The sequence below is a fragment of the Pholcus phalangioides genome, unplaced genomic scaffold, assembly GCF_987345545.1.
Source record: "Pholcus phalangioides strain wild (caught in Gottingen) unplaced genomic scaffold, Ppha-v1.0 ptg000027l_1, whole genome shotgun sequence".
Taxonomy (NCBI): Eukaryota; Metazoa; Arthropoda; class Arachnida; order Araneae; family Pholcidae; genus Pholcus; species Pholcus phalangioides.
This window is the reverse complement of record NW_028301617.1, coordinates 4,906,679-4,923,558: the sequence shown is the minus strand read 5'-3', so window position 1 is coordinate 4,923,558 and position 16,880 is coordinate 4,906,679. Positions and strand designations below refer to the sequence as shown.

General features: G+C 38.9%; 1 protein-coding gene across 2 annotated transcripts in view; it reads left to right on the top strand.

Annotated features, from left to right (window-relative positions):
- The first annotated feature begins 1,338 nt into the window (after positions 1 to 1,338).
- LOC149068227 (uncharacterized) overlaps positions 1,339 to 16,880 on the top strand; it is a 44,651-nt gene continuing 29,109 nt past the window's right edge. Inside the window, exons 1-6 of one of the 2 annotated variants that reach the window (XM_089251781.1) lie at positions 1,339 to 1,477; positions 7,115 to 7,354; positions 10,854 to 10,928; positions 13,372 to 13,459; positions 13,569 to 13,702; positions 15,378 to 15,576. In XM_089251781.1, coding sequence (XP_089107907.1) covers positions 1,349 to 1,477; positions 7,115 to 7,354; positions 10,854 to 10,928; positions 13,372 to 13,459; positions 13,569 to 13,702; positions 15,378 to 15,576 — 865 coding nt within the window. In that variant the 5' untranslated portion in view covers positions 1,339 to 1,348. Of the gene's footprint in view, positions 1,478 to 7,114; positions 7,355 to 10,853; positions 10,929 to 13,371; positions 13,460 to 13,565; positions 13,703 to 15,377; positions 15,577 to 16,880 lie in introns of both variants that reach the window. The other variant, XM_089251780.1, reaches the window with a different exon arrangement.

The following is a 16,880-nucleotide window of genomic DNA, read 5'->3' as shown; positions in this document are numbered from 1 at the left end:
GTAAATGATCAAAAGAGTGATCTAGAGCATGTAAATAATTGAAAGAGTGATCTAGAGCATGTAAATGATCAAAAGAGTGATCTAGAGCATGTAAATAATTGAAAGAGTAATCTAGAGCATGTAAATGATCAAAAGAGTGATCTAGAGCATATAAATGATCGAAAGAGTGATCTAGAGCATGTAAATGATCAAACTAGTGATCTCTAGAGCATGTAAACATTATAAACAAATATATAATTGTATTCACACTAATAACGCTGTGGTAGTCATAGTGACAGACTCACATTGCAAGGACCCGGGTTTGAACCCCGCTAGTGCCACAGTGGTGGTCGGCTGAAGTTTTTTTTTGTTTTTTTTTGGTGGTTCTTCCACTTCGAGGGGCTAGTGCGAGCTGGTCTGCCTGGCAGAATGTCTCGCCACAGAGAGCAACAGGCCTCTCTCTGCAACATGTAATATTCAATATTCATGTAATATACAAATATTCAATGATTGCACTTTACTCACTTCACTTCTGAAATATAAATGACAGCACTGAATAACCACGTGCAAAACTAGGCACGCACCCAGACTGTTGGGTAACACTTTGTTCCCAGAGTCTGCCACAAAGCTGGGCTAGAAGATCTCAGCAACAGGCAGTGCCGCAACTAGATACTTTGTCACCCGGGGCAAGACAGAATTTTGGCACCCCCCTTGCATGTAGAGGAAGCAGTTAAAGGGTGAATACGGCGCCCCTTCTGGTTCAGCGCCTGCACCCCCCCCCGTTGCGGCCCTGGCAACGGGTGATAAATCTGGTGGCAGAGTCCTTTCAGTATTCATTCATTCATTCATTCATGTATTCAAAAGTTATTGAATAATTTCCACCAATTGATTTCACGTCCGTCTCACTGTTTCAGGAAGAATTTGAATATTTATCACTTGTCCAGAAGTAAGTCAGCGTTTTTTACTTTTCTAATTCAATTGATGAGTTTTGAGAATTCTAACAAGGAAAAAAAAACCGTTGAAATACATTGAACTTAATGCGTTTGATAGATTGATGTTTGCCAAAATATATGCAATTAATTTTTTATCTATTTTTAATCTAAAATAATTATGATTACTCTCTGCGTCTTTAATGAACGAGAACAATCCTCTGTGACTCGTGCTAATAAAAGATTTACATGAAGGGCTTGCCAAGTTGAGAAAGTCCTTAGGTTCCCAGTTCGAAACTCTCCGAGATTGAGTTTCCAGTAAATTTTGATGATTAGCTACTTTTTTCTATTTTTTATTTGTTACTTGGATATTGTGTTTAATAATCCTTTATTTTTTTTCCATTTTAATTGAAGTGTCATTCTCTCCGGATGCAAACGGTATGCAATGCCGTTCAAGCTCAAAAATGAAAAGAGTTTTGCCGAAGAATAATTTGAAACAAGGGCCTCGTGAGAAAAGTCTAAGAACTTTATGGATGGCCTCACCATCACCGACCGAGCATTACCGGAAGGTAACAAGCATATATTTTGATCTCTTATACAATAATAGTGTCAAATAAATATTCCAGATCATAATATGATCTGGCATATTTTTTTTTATTTGGATCATTCATGGTCATCTTAACTGGTCGGGGTACATTAACCTCTTCACGATCAAACACCAGTGGAATAAATTCAAACAAGTTATCTGTGTTTTCTTCCCCCCCCCCCTCTCTCTCTTCACCATTGCAAAGCTTTATAGCAACCCTATCTCAACTTAAGTTGGTCTTTTTCTCACTCCTTTCTTTCTATACTCCTGTTAATGATTTTTTCCCCAGGCATATAATGTATCTTTCTACTATATACATGTAGGAGCGAAAGAACACGTAGGGTGAGGGTGAAAAGAGGACTCTAAAAAAATTCTCTTATCTATTTTATCTGTTATACTTTATTCTTTGACATATTTCTTTTTCTTTCTTCCCTTGTTTTTTCTTTCTAATGTGCGGTTAGGTTAACACAAGGTTATCAGATTTACCACCAATTCGTTGAATAGAGTTAATCCGAATTTATTGCCAAAAGCTTGTGAATGAAGTGGTTAATATCAATATCAGTTGATATTAATAGATATACCTGATAGATATATATATAAACTGATGAGCCAAAAAAACTGGTACAGGCATGCGTATGCAAATAAAGAGATATGGAACCAATCAGAGTACGCCGCTGCGGTCGGCAACGCCTATATAACACAACAAGTGTCTGGCATAGTTGTTAGATCGGTTGCTGCTACAATGGCAGGTTATCGAGATTTAAGTGAGTTTGAACGTGGTGTTATAGTCGGCGCACGAGAGATGGGAACTACATAGCATCTCCGAGGTAGCGATGAAATTTGGATTTTCACGTACGACCATTTCACGAGTGTACCGTGAATATTGGGAATCCGGTAAAAAATTAAATCTATGACATCGCTGCGGCCGGAAAAAGATCATGCAAGAACGACGACTGACGAGAATCATTAAACGTGACAGACGTGCAACCCTTCCGCAAATTGCTGCAGATTTCAATGCTGGGCCATCAACAAGTGTCAGCGTGCGAACTATTCAACGAAACATCATCGATATGGGCTTTTGGAGCCGAAGGCCCACTCGTGTACCCTTGATGACTGCACGACACAAAGCTTACGCCTCGCCTGGGCCCGACAACACCGACATTGGACTGTTGAGGACTGGAAACACGTTGCCTGGTCTGACGAGTCTCGGTTCCAATTGCTTCGAGCTGATGGACGTGTACGGGTATGGAGACAACCTCATGAATCCATGGACCCTACATGTCAACAGGGCACTGTTTAAGCTGGTGGAGGCTCTGTGATGATGGTATGGGGCGTGTGCAGTTGGTGTGATATGGGACCCCTGATATGTCTAGATACGACTCTGACAGGTACACAAGCATCGTGTCTGATCACCTGCACCCATTCATGTTCATTGTGCATTCCGACGGACTTGGACAATTTCAGCAGGACAATGCGACACCTCACACGTCCAGAATAGCTACAAAGTGGCTCCAGGAATACTCTTCTGACTTTAGACACTTCCGCTGGCCACCTAAATCCCCAGACATGAACATTATTGAACATATCTGGGATGCCTTGCAACGTGCTGTTCAGAAGAGATCTCCACCCCCCTCTTACTCCTACGGATTTATGGACAGCCCTGCAGGATTCATGGTGTCAATTACCTCCAGCACTACTTCAGACATTAGTCGAGTCCATGCCACGTCGTGTTGCGGTACTTCTGCGTGCTCGCGGGGGCCCTACACGATATTAGGCAGGTGTACCAGTTTTTTTGCTCTTCAGTGTATATAGATAATATATATAGTCTGTTGATGTCAAGATCAATAATCTGACTTTCTGATTTCATCTGATGGAATGCCACTGGGAGAAGAGGACGAGAAAACAATTATTCAGTTATTAAGAAAATATGCGGCTAATTGAAAATTTTTCATCTACATTCTTAGCCTTTGCTTTGGACAGTGGTCTGATTTGGGATGATTTGGGGACTTCTTGTTTTAATATGTTGGCAGTTGGCAACCCTGGTCGGTGATTACGTTCAAGGCTGACCATCACGTGTATTAATATTTCAGTAGTGTAGAACATGTTTCAGTTGAGAATTTTTTTTTTTTAATTTCTTCCAGAAAATCTGCAAGATTTTTTAGTGAATTACTAAGGTTTGCACCGCAATTACGTTTACACATGGGGGGGTCATGATTTAGGACGATGTTAGGTAGTCTACCCTATAGAATGCCAGTTCAATCGGGTTTTTTTTGCCATTATTGTTAGCTACAGCCCCGCTCAAGTGAAAAGAAGTCAAGTTTGTATAAACTGAGGACATAGTCCGATATTAGGTACATTACATGGAATTTTACAACATGAATGTAAGGCATAGCCCCCCACATCCTGAAGCAGGGCCCTTATATCTGCAGACCTGCCAACTCTCCCGATTTAGGCGGCAGACTGCGGATTTTTCATCCTTCCTCCCGCTCTCCGGATTTGTTAAATTAGATTTTACGCAAGCTTTCATGTTGTCGTGGCGTCAATGATTACAGTCGTCGTTAGGGAAAACAGCCATAGAGAACAGCCGTAGTCATTTCCATCGAGCAGCCGTAAAAAAAAGTCTCTGTGACCGCATTTAAGCAACTGGCAAAGACGCGACTTCGTTTTCGTAGCGTTTATCGGCAATCATTTATCAGGGGCATGACCTAGGTTGCCGAAATTCCTGTATAATCGTTATTGTATTCCATTAACAGCCGCGCGGTAAACACGTTTTTTCGTCCGCAGCTTTGTGATTTGAATTTTTTAAAATCGTTTCTTCCGATTAAACGTCTTCAGAAAGAAAACATAAAACTTTAAGCTATATACAGCTAAATATAAAGCTTTTAAGAATTCATATACCCAAGATTATCAATCACTGATAGCATCCACGAGAGGAAACACATACTTTATGAACAGTATGTAGATGTGATTTCTCTATTCTGCATGGAAAGACTGACATGCAATTAAATTCTTCTCTTGGGGGGGGGGGGGGAAGAATGTAACTTTTTCTTAATTTATTAAAAAAAAAAATTCCGAAATTTTTTTATGAACTTTTTTTTGATCGAGTCTATGAGTGTCGGGGGGGGAGGAATCACCGATATAATGCAAACGTAGTAGATTGCAATTAATGATTCTGCCAAAGCAGAAATTGAATGGTTTTTAAATATATTTGGGAGGGGGTGTATGCGGACCATTTGGTAGTTTATTAGTTTGAGGGTTCAACAAATAAAGTAGTGATTAAAAACTCCTGCCTGGTTGAAAAAAAGTAATTTTGTATTTACTACTTCATAGTCTTCGACAGTAACTAACATTCATCATTCAAAATTATGGTGCACATTTTGTGTATAGGGGAAACAATAGTTTGCATTACAAAGCAGTTGGATACATAAGCGTATTTTAGGCTTTGTGACTCTGATGCTACCCAATAACATTCAATTGTCTTCTGTATTTTTAGGCATGCAGAGCCATAAACAATATTTACAATGCTCAGCAATGAGCTGGAAAGGGGGTCATTCAAGTATTACGTCAGCATCGATGGGAGGGGGTTTCCAATTTTCTGACTTTTGATGACAAGGGGAGAGGGGGGGGGGTGTTTGGATAATGCTTACGTCATCAACCACTCTTTATGAAAATATAAAATATTCTTAATGGCATCCTACTCAGTGCACCAAAAACAAGAAAAATCTTTCTCTAGTTTGTGGGCACCTGAACTAACATGCTCCCTAATGATAAATATCTTACAGAACCACTTCAACGATCTATTAATGTTTCACGTATCCTTCAAGTGCTCAGGAAATGTGTCTGGGCCTCTTAAGTGCTCTGGAACTGTGCAACGCATCACTCAAGTGATCCGTAATTATGCCACGGATCACTTAAGTAATCTGGGAATGTTCCGCGGGTAACTTGAGCAATGTAGAACCACACTGGGGGGGGGGGGGGGTATTTTAATAGGTAAATAATAATTTACCCTATTAAATGCGCTAAAATTGTGCCACATGTCACTCAAGGGATCTCTAAATGTGCCACGGATCATTTAAGTGTTTTGGAACTGTGTCCCGGGTTGCTTAAGTGATCTTTGAATGTGCCACGGGCCTACTTCAGTGATCTGAAAATGCGCCACGAGCCACTTAATTGCTCTGGAATTGTGCCATGGGTCATTTAAGTGATCGGTAAATTTGCCGCTTAGTTCACTTTTACAAAATTGGGTTTGAGGGGGCAAGCCACATCAGATAACCTTCAGGACCACATTTGGTCTGCGGGCAAGGGTTTACCATGTATAGCTCAAAGGCTGGGTCGCAATGAATTTCTTAAAGAGAAATTTTGAGTTTTTACCCTTCAAATAGCATTAAAATTAACAGAAATCGATTATAATAACATATTAAGGTATTTTCTTTCGAAATTTCAAGGTTTTTAAAAATGTTTTATACATAAAGAAAAAACATTTTGTCTGGGCCCCCCCCCCCTCCCGCGTACGTTTCTGATGGCACAAATATGTGTTAGGAGGTAGGGGACAGTGCTGACGAAATTTTGCTGGGGGGGAGGGGGTAAAAAAGGCTAAAAATTTGCTGACGTAATACTTGAATGGCCCCAAATGAAAGTGCTTGATTTGCCAAAAATGATTACACTGACATTGAGCACTAAAATTCGAACAAATTCTTTTAAAAAATGGATGGACAATGCAGTAAAACCATCTACTCCTCCTTGACTTATTTATATCAGACCTTGTAATTTACACATTTTGCCCTGTGCTTTTGGAAGTGGTATCAGAGGAGCATCATTCTTGAAAAAAAATTACATGTTTTCATCATTTGCTGTGCATTGTCGATGAGAGTTGACAGACTGGACTGTGGAATACTCCAAAAAAAAAAAGTATGCAATATACTTTAGGAGAGAGAGAAAAGAATTATGTTTGGTTGTTAATATACCCTATTTTTTGGTCATTCCGTCATTTTGCATTGCCTAGGGTCAGTCTTACAGGATACTGAAATAGTGTCATGGAAGAGAAAAAAAAATTAATTTTGGAAATTTGCAACAAAAAATTTTTTTTTCATTGATTTTTTTTTAAATTATGCTATGATTATATTGTCTAAGGGGGGTACCCTCCCCACGCTCTACTCTTTTTAATTTTTTGAGTTTGAGCCCTGTTATTGAAAAAAAAACCCCTGCATGATTAAAATTCAATATCAATCATTAAAAATTAACAATTTTATTTTCAATTAAAAATGGGACAATTTTATTTATAAATGTGATGAATTTTAAGAAAATTGATATTCAGCCGCTGAATATTCGGTATTCTGCAAAATCCCTATTTGTCCCATCCCTTCAGAATGTGGGTATATATTTTTTTTTTAATTTTTTAATGTTTCATTGGTGGGGAGGTGACTTTTCAGTGCAAAGTTCAAAGTTGTCCCAAGTATGGGCAGTATGGGTTCCAAGACTGTATCAGATATTTGAAATGTTTGGTTGTATTTTATATTTTTCTACTCGATAAGCCAGAGAGTTCAAAAACATGAAACAAGGTTGAAGAAATTTTTGCTCTTGAATATATATTTAATTATCCTCTCCCCCTTTCATTGTATAGGTCGATGCGTATTGCTGGCTTTGTCACAAGACTGTATTGGGTGAGCAGAACAAAATTTGCAAGATCTGCCCGAGAGTTTATCACGTCCGATGCCTGAGTTCAACTCGCCATTTCAACGACAATCGGGAGTGTCCGGAATGCTTTACCTTGTCAGTAGATGGGACAGACCCCCTCAAGATCAGTGTTCGGAACCTGTCAGAGTTGCTGCACCTCGTTCTGGATTCTCTTATGAGTAAATATGTAAGCAGAGTTATGTTATGTACTCTTACTACAGCTTTTGCAAGTGTTTTTTTTTGTTGTGAAATGTGAGTTTTTCATAAACTCAAACGGAGGTTATTAGCATTTTTTTTTTTAGTGGCTTAGTTTAGTTTTTCAGTTTTTGTTTTGAATATTACACGAGTTTTTTTTTGTAATAAACACTTATTATCAAGTAATGCTGTCTTAACGCATGGGCCCACCCGGGCACAAATGGAAAGAAGGCAATGCAGTGAGTGTCCCATAATGTAATCTGGTTACAATTTCCCAGAGTAAATACAGAGTGTCCTATAAATTTATAAATGGTTTAAAAATTTGTAAAAAATTGGAGGAATTGGCATACAGCAAAACCTCTATTTTCCAGACACATATGTGACGATAAAAAATCGTCCGTAGAAGAGGAGTGACCGTTAATCAGAGGTTTGAAAAGTATAGTTTTATTATACAGAGGGGGGAAGGGGATTATTATTTTGCTGTAAAAAAGGGGGTTGCCCCAGTGCCATCATTTCTACTTTTTCCAGGGGGGGGGGGGCAGCGGCCCCTTGCCTCCCCCCCCCCCGTCCTCTAAATGACGGGCCCGGGGTGACCGCATCCCAGGGGTATCTGTTGAAAAAAAAAACTCCCTCCCTTAAGAATAACCTTTTGCAAACCGCATTCAATACAGCAAAACTCATCTTAACAGATACTCCTCGGAAGCGGTCACCCCCTTTTTTACAGCCAAATAATAATTCTCCCCCCTCCCTTGTATAATAAAACTGTACTTTTCAAACCTCTGATTAACGGTCACCCCTCTTTTACGGACGATTTTTTTTTTCTCGCATTGATATCAATTTTTTTTCCAGAAAAAAAAAAATCAGATTTTTGTCAAGAGAGGTTGTTGCATGAAAACATGTTATAGAATTAAGGACCAGTGAACCTTTCTTCAATCTCAGTGTCCGAAATGTTTGTAATGCTTGAGCCATCTATTTGTGGTGGAATTAAACAACTTCGCCAATGTCAACATTATTATGAAATAATGTGTATGTGCCAGTAACAGGAAAATTTGTTAATGAGGTATTAATGGTACATCCTGCATTTTATAGGACTCTAATATGTACGGATAAGCCCTCTGTTGACAAAAATTGGAACTGATTTTTTTTAAACGACCATAAGAAGTACCACGACCATTAACGAACTTAAATTTTTTTTTCTGTGCCAAAAGTAAATCTCTCTTTCCTGAGAATAATAATTTCCCAAACCACATTCAGATGTATCAATTTCTCCAATTTTTCAACTATTTACAAATTTTTGGGACGCCCTATATACAGGGTGATTCCAAATGCATGAGATGCATTTCAAGACGTGATATAAGACTGCCATACAAGCATTTTTGATAGAATGTGCAGTCAATTTGCAATAGCAAAGGCGGTAGAGGGTGTTTTTTCAGAGTGCCCAACAGCACCTCACCAAAAACAAATATCACATTTTTCTGATGGATTTGCTGCAATAAGTGCAATCACCCTTTTGAGAGCGCATGATATTGTAATGTAGTGAGGCTTCCCCATGGTGGAACTTTTGAGTAACGCAAATTCCACCACAAGTCATCGTATCACTTGATCATTTTTTGATGTAGCATGAACTTAGTTGTACCTGCTCCAATAAACAACAAACTCTATTCCAATCCGAAGGTGGTGCATATGCACCATCAAATGGTTGATAGCACATATCGCAGCAAATCCATCGTAAAAATATAATATTTGTCTGTGGTCAAGTGCTGTTCAGCACATTCTGAAAACAACCTTTACCGCTTTTGCTATTGGGATTCGACCGCACATTATATAGTCGAAAATGCTTGTTTAGGTGTCATATTACCTTTTAAAGTTTGTCCTGTGAATTTAAAATCACCCTATATAACCAAAGATTTGATCATTGTTGTCGCGCCACGGTAATTTTCTGCACTCGAGGGCTAATTAGACTGGGACCTACAAATTATTGCCGAATCCGAACGGCAGGCTTGTTTTTTATACTCATCGAGAGGTTGGTGCGCTAACCCCTAGATGGGGGACTCCCTGCGGTAGCAATTTTTGCTGCGGTCAAGTTGTTTGTTTTTTATTGTACCCCTGTGTTGGGAAGTTTTCTGACAAGGACGAACCAGGTATCGAACTCGCGACACCTCTTAACATCCTGTGGTACTTCAGGCGAGTATCTTATCGACCAGGCTACCGCGCTCCACCAAAGATTTGGAGGTATTTCCAGCTAAGTTGGGAGGGGGGGGGGGGCTCACAAAAATCACTTTGTCTAGGAGGGCCTATGATACTTTTAACCAGTCATCTGGCTATAACTGAACAGTATGTCATGCTGATTTTCGGCATAATTTAGAAAACTAATTATTAATTACTTCAATTATTAAATTTATTTTTGGTGATGCTATTGAAAAACAGCAAAGGACATGATGTATGTCCTTTGCGGGACCTCGCGATGCAAGTCTGTCACTATGACCACAGCGGCTTTTTTTTTTCAAACCGAGCACAACTCAGGTCTATCACCATAGGCAATTTACTACCTAGTGAGTTGTGCCGTAAGTGTAAGTGTGTGTGTACCTAACAGTCTGAGTGCATATCTAGTGTTGTGTATGATTTTTCAGTGCTGCCATCTATATCGCAGAAGTGAAGTGAGTGATGTGTAGTGACTGAATATTTGTACTGTTTGTAGGACTGTTGCTCTCTGTGGCGAGACTTTTTAACGGGGAGATCGGCTCGCATTTGCGCCTCGAAGTTGGGAACCACAGAAAACCAACTTCAGCCAACCACCACTGTGGCGACGGTAGGACTCGAACCCGGGTCCCCGTGATGCGAGTCCGTCACTATGACCACTCGACCACCACAGCGGCGACCTCAACGGCTAACCATTATAACCATATCACCATTGAAATTTATCTCAAAAACTATAGCCAATCTGACAAAACCAATGCCATATTCAGAATCAGCGGCCCCAATATACCCACAAAACAATTAAAATTTTAAATATTCTTAAGAACACAATTCTTTTTTTGTTGTGGTTAAGCAGTGTTATGAAGAATGCTTATTTTTATTGGCAAGATAAAATAAGTGTTTTACATTTCCAACCAAGTTACTAAATATCAATGATTGTGTTGTGCTGCATGACTCGTACTGCTCACCAGTTATAGAAAAATTAAGATTCATAGAGTGTATACGTACACATCTTTTTCAAATTAACCTATGTCAAAGGCTGTTTTTTATTTGATGTGTAATAAATACTTTTGTAGCCATAACTACTGTACTTTCATTGATGCGCACCTCGTTGCATCACACCCCTGTCAGAATTATTTGCTACAAACCACATTTTCATTAAAACAGGCTACCTTCAGCTTCCACCCGCCCCACATTGTTCCTTTATAATGAAGTTCTACTATATTATAAATATGGTTGTGAGAGTATTTAAAATTAAAAATGCTCAAGAATATTTTGTAATTTTTGTATTTCAGAGCATGTTTCACGAATGGAACAAATACAGAAGCTACGACCTCTGCAATAAAATGGATCTTGTGACTATGAGTGAGGTACGTCTTACATTACATCTTTCTTAACATCACTTTGTATTTAAATGCATATTTTTTTCACATATGGTTTTATTTGTGGTCTGTTATCAAGATTAATGACCAGGGCTGCAACTGGGGGGGGGGGGGGGCAGGCGGGTCTCGTGCCCTGGGCACTGTACCAGAGGGGCAAAAATTTTATTCTCAAACCTCTCCTTCAACATTACAAGGGGGCGCCAAGATGCGCACTTGCCCTGGGTAACCAAGCATTTAGTTGTGGCCCTGATAACGACCCCTATCGCCAGTGAAGAAGAACCAGCCTAGTACTTAAATTAAGCAAGCCAAATAATAGCTATCAACGTAATAAAAATATTGCCTCTTTAACACTAGAACGACAGAATTTTCAAACTACCTAGAACGATGGAAGTGGTAATTTTGACCCCAATAGGAAAAAAATCAGCATAAATTATTTTTCCTTACCAAAATTTCTTGAAACTATCTATTCAGTCTCTTTGACTGATTTTTACAATAAACCCTTGTTCGTGTACCAATTCTTTTTTAGAATTTCGGACAAAAAGGCTTGTTATGACAAATATGGCCTGGGTTTTGTTTATTTAAAAAGAAGTTTGACCACAATTTTTTTTTGAGAGCTTATAATTTGTAGCTTTATTCTTACTTCGCTTTACACTGATAAGGTTTGAAGTATAATAAGCCTGAGAAATTTACAAAGAGATTGCATGTGCAGAATGAAAAACTGTGAATAGCCACCAAATCCAGAGCAACATAAAATACATTTGGAAAACAGTTTTTTGATGCCCTGGAATGAATTCATTTTGTCGAAAATATCAAGACACTCATTAGTAAAGTGATAAAATTAAAATTTTATAATTTCTGATAGAAATTTTCTTTGTCTGCGATTTGAGTTTAGTGTGTGTGCGCATGGTGCTCCAGACCTAGATTTTCTCTGCTCACCAGCTGTGGAATTATTTTTTTTTGCTCAATCGAAAGCGTGATGTGTGGTAGCATATAGCGGCTCCCCCACATCATCCAGCAGGGGCCCCTAGGCTGGGATCTTTAGCGGACCCTCAGGACTACTCTATAATGAATTTATAGTGTGAAGAAACAAAGAAAAAAAAGCAAGCCAAATAATAGCTATCAATGTAATTAAAATGTTGCCTCTTTAACACTAGAACGACAGAATTTTCAAACTACCTAGAACGATGGAAGTGGTCATTTTGACCACAATAGGAAAAAAATCAGCATAAATTATTTTTCCTTACCAAAATTACAGTAATAATCGTCTTGACCCTCACTTGGCTGGACCCTGTCCATGGGTAAAATCATGAAAATAAAGATTACTTTCATTGTGCGACATTGCACAACAAATTCAATGCCGTAAAATCAGAAAGGTCCATAGAAATGCAAATGAATTGAATAACGAACAAGGATGAGCATCTTCAAAGTATACCTTTGACTGGTACAAAATGGGCACTGAAGAAAAGCAGTGACAGGGCATCTGTTCCCTCAATATTAATGTTCACATAAGAAGACTCCATTTCAGCATGTTTTGCTACCATATTAGGGAAATACCCTTATATCGGTCAAAATGACTGCAACAGTCGTTCTAGGTAGAACTTCATTTCAACACTAAACTATGAAACCTAGAACATTTATATTTAAGAATTCAAGAGTCTTAACAAGATGAGAAAGTCATGAAATTTCAGCAATCGGAGATAAATCATTTGGGTGTAATCGCATATCAAAATATCCTTGCAGTCAAATTGACAGCTTTTGTCATCATTCTAAATCATAATTCTGTCATTGTATTAATCATAAGCACGGAAAGGAATGCTAGGCTACCATCGATATAACAAATGTGCTTCAAGTTGGACTGATTTGGAAAAAAAAACAACACTCCAATGGTTGTCCCGATAACCGGCCAGTAGCTGTTGTGCCTTCTCTGAACTTCTCAATTGTTAATGGACATTTCACAATCAAAACTTAACACATGGTAGACCAGTTTTTTTAAGGGAACATTCACTTATCACTCTGACTGCATACAAGTATAAAAACACACAAGAGTTAACTCGTGACCGATGAACAATTAGTTAATACTGTTGAGTGTCTCTTTGCATTCCAGACCATGCTTTGTAGCGATATGACCAACACCCTATAGTTTTTTTTGTGCCATGAGTTTTTCTTTCGTACAACTTCTCGTACAAAATCCCTCTTATACTCTGTTTTTTTCAACATCGCTCCTACTTTGAGAGTTTATCTTAAGGTCATGGTCAGTTTTGTGGTACACTGATGTTCGTTTCACATTTGTGCAAAATGTGCTTATGCATTAATACAGTCGTATATTGACTCTACTAATTAAAATAATCACTGATCTTTGTTATTCCCATCAATTTTTTTTCTGTTGACATGTCTAAATATAATGAAAGTTGAAAAAACCCTCTATTTGCAGAACATCAATAAGTATCACTATAAATCGACAGCAAATTTTTTGGCTGATGTGAAATGGATTCATCACAACCTGTGCATAATTTCTAAAAGTAAGCACTTTCACTTAAAGCTCTATAATTAATTTTGTGTTCGGATTCACTTTTTTTTTTTTTGTATGACGTGCCAATAAGAAGTTATTTCTATTCCTTGTTCAAGCAGAGAACACATTTGTTGCAACATCAAATTCCTTGGTGGTTGACGCGAGAAATCAGTTGATGGATTTGGAAGCCTGTGTTGACTGTTTCAAGAGACTGAAACTCCGAACTGACCGGAACAGATTTGTTGAGCTGTGTGTGAGTTGAATTTTCTGTCTATTTCTCCACATTTTATTTGAATGTGTATTTTTGTCGCATTGCTATTAACAATCCTTATTACTCGCTTCATGCATCTACCAACTTTTTCTTTTTCAATAAATTACCCTCTAATCTATATGTTTTGTATGTACAGCTTGAAGAATCAGTCATAAAGGTGGACCCATCATTATTACGGATATATATATAGAAGAGCCAAAAAAACTGGTACACCTGCCTAATATCGTGTAGGGCCCCCGCGAGCACGCAGAAGTGCCGCAACACGACATGGCATGTACTAGACTCGACTAATGTCTGAAGTAGTTCTGGAGGTAATTGACACCATGAATCCTGCAGGGCTGTCCATAAATCTGTAGGAGTAAGAGGGGGTAGAGATCTCTTCTGAACAGCACGTTGCAAGGCATTCCAGGTATGTTCAATAATGTTCATGTCTGGGGATTTTGGTGGCCAGCGGAAGTGTCTAAAGTCAGAAGAGTATTCCTGGAGCCACTTTGTAGCTATTCTGGACGTGTGAGGTGTCGCATTGTCCTGCTGAAATTGTCCAAGTCCGTCGGAATGCACAATGAACATGAATGGGTGCAGGTGATCAGACACGATGCTTGTGTACCTGTCAGAGTCGTATCTAGACATATCAGGGGTCCCATATCACACCAACTGCACACGCCCCATACCATCATCACAGAGCCTCCACCAGCTTAAACAGTGCCCTGTTGACATGTAGGGTCCATGGATTCATGTGGTTGTCTCCATACCCGTACACGTCCATCAGCTCGAAACAATTGGAACCGAGACTCGTCAGACCAGGCAACGTGTTTCCAGTCCTCAACAGTCCAATGTCGGTGTTGTCGGGCCCAGGCGAGGCGTAAAGCTTTGCTTTGTGCCGTGCAGTCATCAAGGGTACACGAGTGCGCCATCGTCTCCGAAAGCCCATATCGATGATGTTTCGTTGAATGGTTCGCACGCTGAAACTTGTTGATGGCCTAGCATTGAAATCTGCAGCAATTTGCGGAAGGATTGCATGTCTGTCATGTTTAATGATTCTCGTCAGTCGTCCCGTTCTTAGATGTCATAGATTTAATTTTTTACCGGATTCCCGATATTCACGGTATACTCGTGAAATGGTCGTACGTGAAAATCCAAATTTCAGCGCTACCTCGGAGATGCTATGTCCCATCTCTCGTGCGCCGACTATAACACCACGTTCAAACTCACTTAAATCTCGATAACCTGCCATTGTAGCAGCAGTAACCGATCTAACAACTATGCCAGACACTTGTTGAGTTATATAGGCGTTGCCGACCGCAGCGCTGTACTCTGATTGGTTCCATATCTCTTTATTTGTATACGCATGCCTGTACCGGTTTTTTTTTTTTTTGCTCTTCAGTTTATATATCAGTCATTTTTTCACATTTTAAACGTGACCTTACCTTTTGTCCTACTTCCCCCCTCCCCCTCACTGAACTTGCAAGTGATTTGATTCTTGTGATTCACAGGCTATAAACATGCGAATTGTTTTGTTTATAATTATTTGGTGATGAGATTCACAGTGTTTGTGTTTTATGTTATTAGGATTGACATTACATAAAAGAATTCAAGTATGAATTTTGTATATGTCAAATAGTTTCTGACTCACTCCCGTATGTATATGGTAATTTAGCATGAACCAGAAGCAAAAATTCTGCCAGGGGAAATTGGCTCGCATCTGAAGAAGCTTATGAAACTCGTCACTCAAAGTCAAGATGGTGCTGCAAAGGGTACTTATAACCAACTACAACCACCTCCTGACAAACTAATTATAGAATATGAGAAAGCAAAAACGTGGCTTCAAAACGTTTCACCTGTTATGGAAAGCTATGGTAACAATTTTTGTTTGGATGTATGACTGCAAAAGAAAAATTAATTATATCACTTAATTATTCGCTTACTATTTCTTATCCAACAACTGCCAATTATTTACACACAACTTTAGATGTACAGTAGACCAGGGGTGGCCAACATCTTGCGCCATCCTGCTCAAATAGGGTATTTTCGTATTTTTCTGCGCCAAATAGCGAATTTTGCTTTAGTATGCCCGGAATTTCGGAAAGGACGTCAAAAAATTTTTGTTCCTACTTTGAAAAAAATTTCCATTCCGGGAGTAAAAAGAGCATGTCCGCCGAAGTACGATTGCTAATTTGCTAACTTTGCCAATAACGAGCATTAAATCGCCAAATAACGAGTAAGATAGCCAATCCCGCCAAATAATGATCGTCAGATTGCCAATCTCGCCAAATAATGAGTGCTGAATCGCCAACCATCTTGTTGATTCTTCCGAAATTCTCTCCCATTTTGCAACAATTTCTTTCTGAGTATAAAAAAATTTAAAATGATATAGAAAATTTATAATATCTATATAAAGACTATAGATAAATTTTAGCCCATTTGAAGGGCTGCTGTTCCAGACTGCAAATAGTGCCCTCAGTAAGCAAAAATCATCTTAAATAGACTGGTGTGAAACATTTTATGACAGCTGCTCTTTCAAACAAGGTGTCAAAAGTCTGGAACACCAGAAACAAGAAACAAGCTGATGAAAAGATGTTTGATAACAAAAGACAGTGCATTTGTTTTATTTTGAAAAGGGGTGGGGGTTAATGAAAATATTCTTGTTAATTTCACTGCTCCAATTTATAAAAATCTGCTCCGAATTCTCAATTTGCTGCTCCAAAGCTGCTTTGAAATGGACTTTGTCACTTCCCACTCCTGACAGTAGACTCTTGCTAATCCGGCACAAATCAGACTAGTGTATGCTGGAACATCGAAATCACTGAATTATTGGAAGTAAGTTCGAAAAGCTCTTTTGGATTCTTTTTATCAGAAACCCTGAGTCCCAATGTGATCACATTTAGCGGCATGCACTGTATAAACTTCTGCACTCAGACATGCAGTGACATGTTTTCCTCTTCCATGGCGTGAAGAAAAAATGCCAGATTAGCACACGGCTGGATTATCGAGAGTCTACTGTAATTGTTTTTCAATACAGGATACAATTCAATGGCGATTTTTTAAAACAGCTGCTTTATGTCTTTTCGAATGCTTTCAAGATATTTAGGAAGAAAGATTATCGATGCACAAAAACTGGATAAGTAATTCCATAAGTTTGCATATGTTGCATTCCCACAAG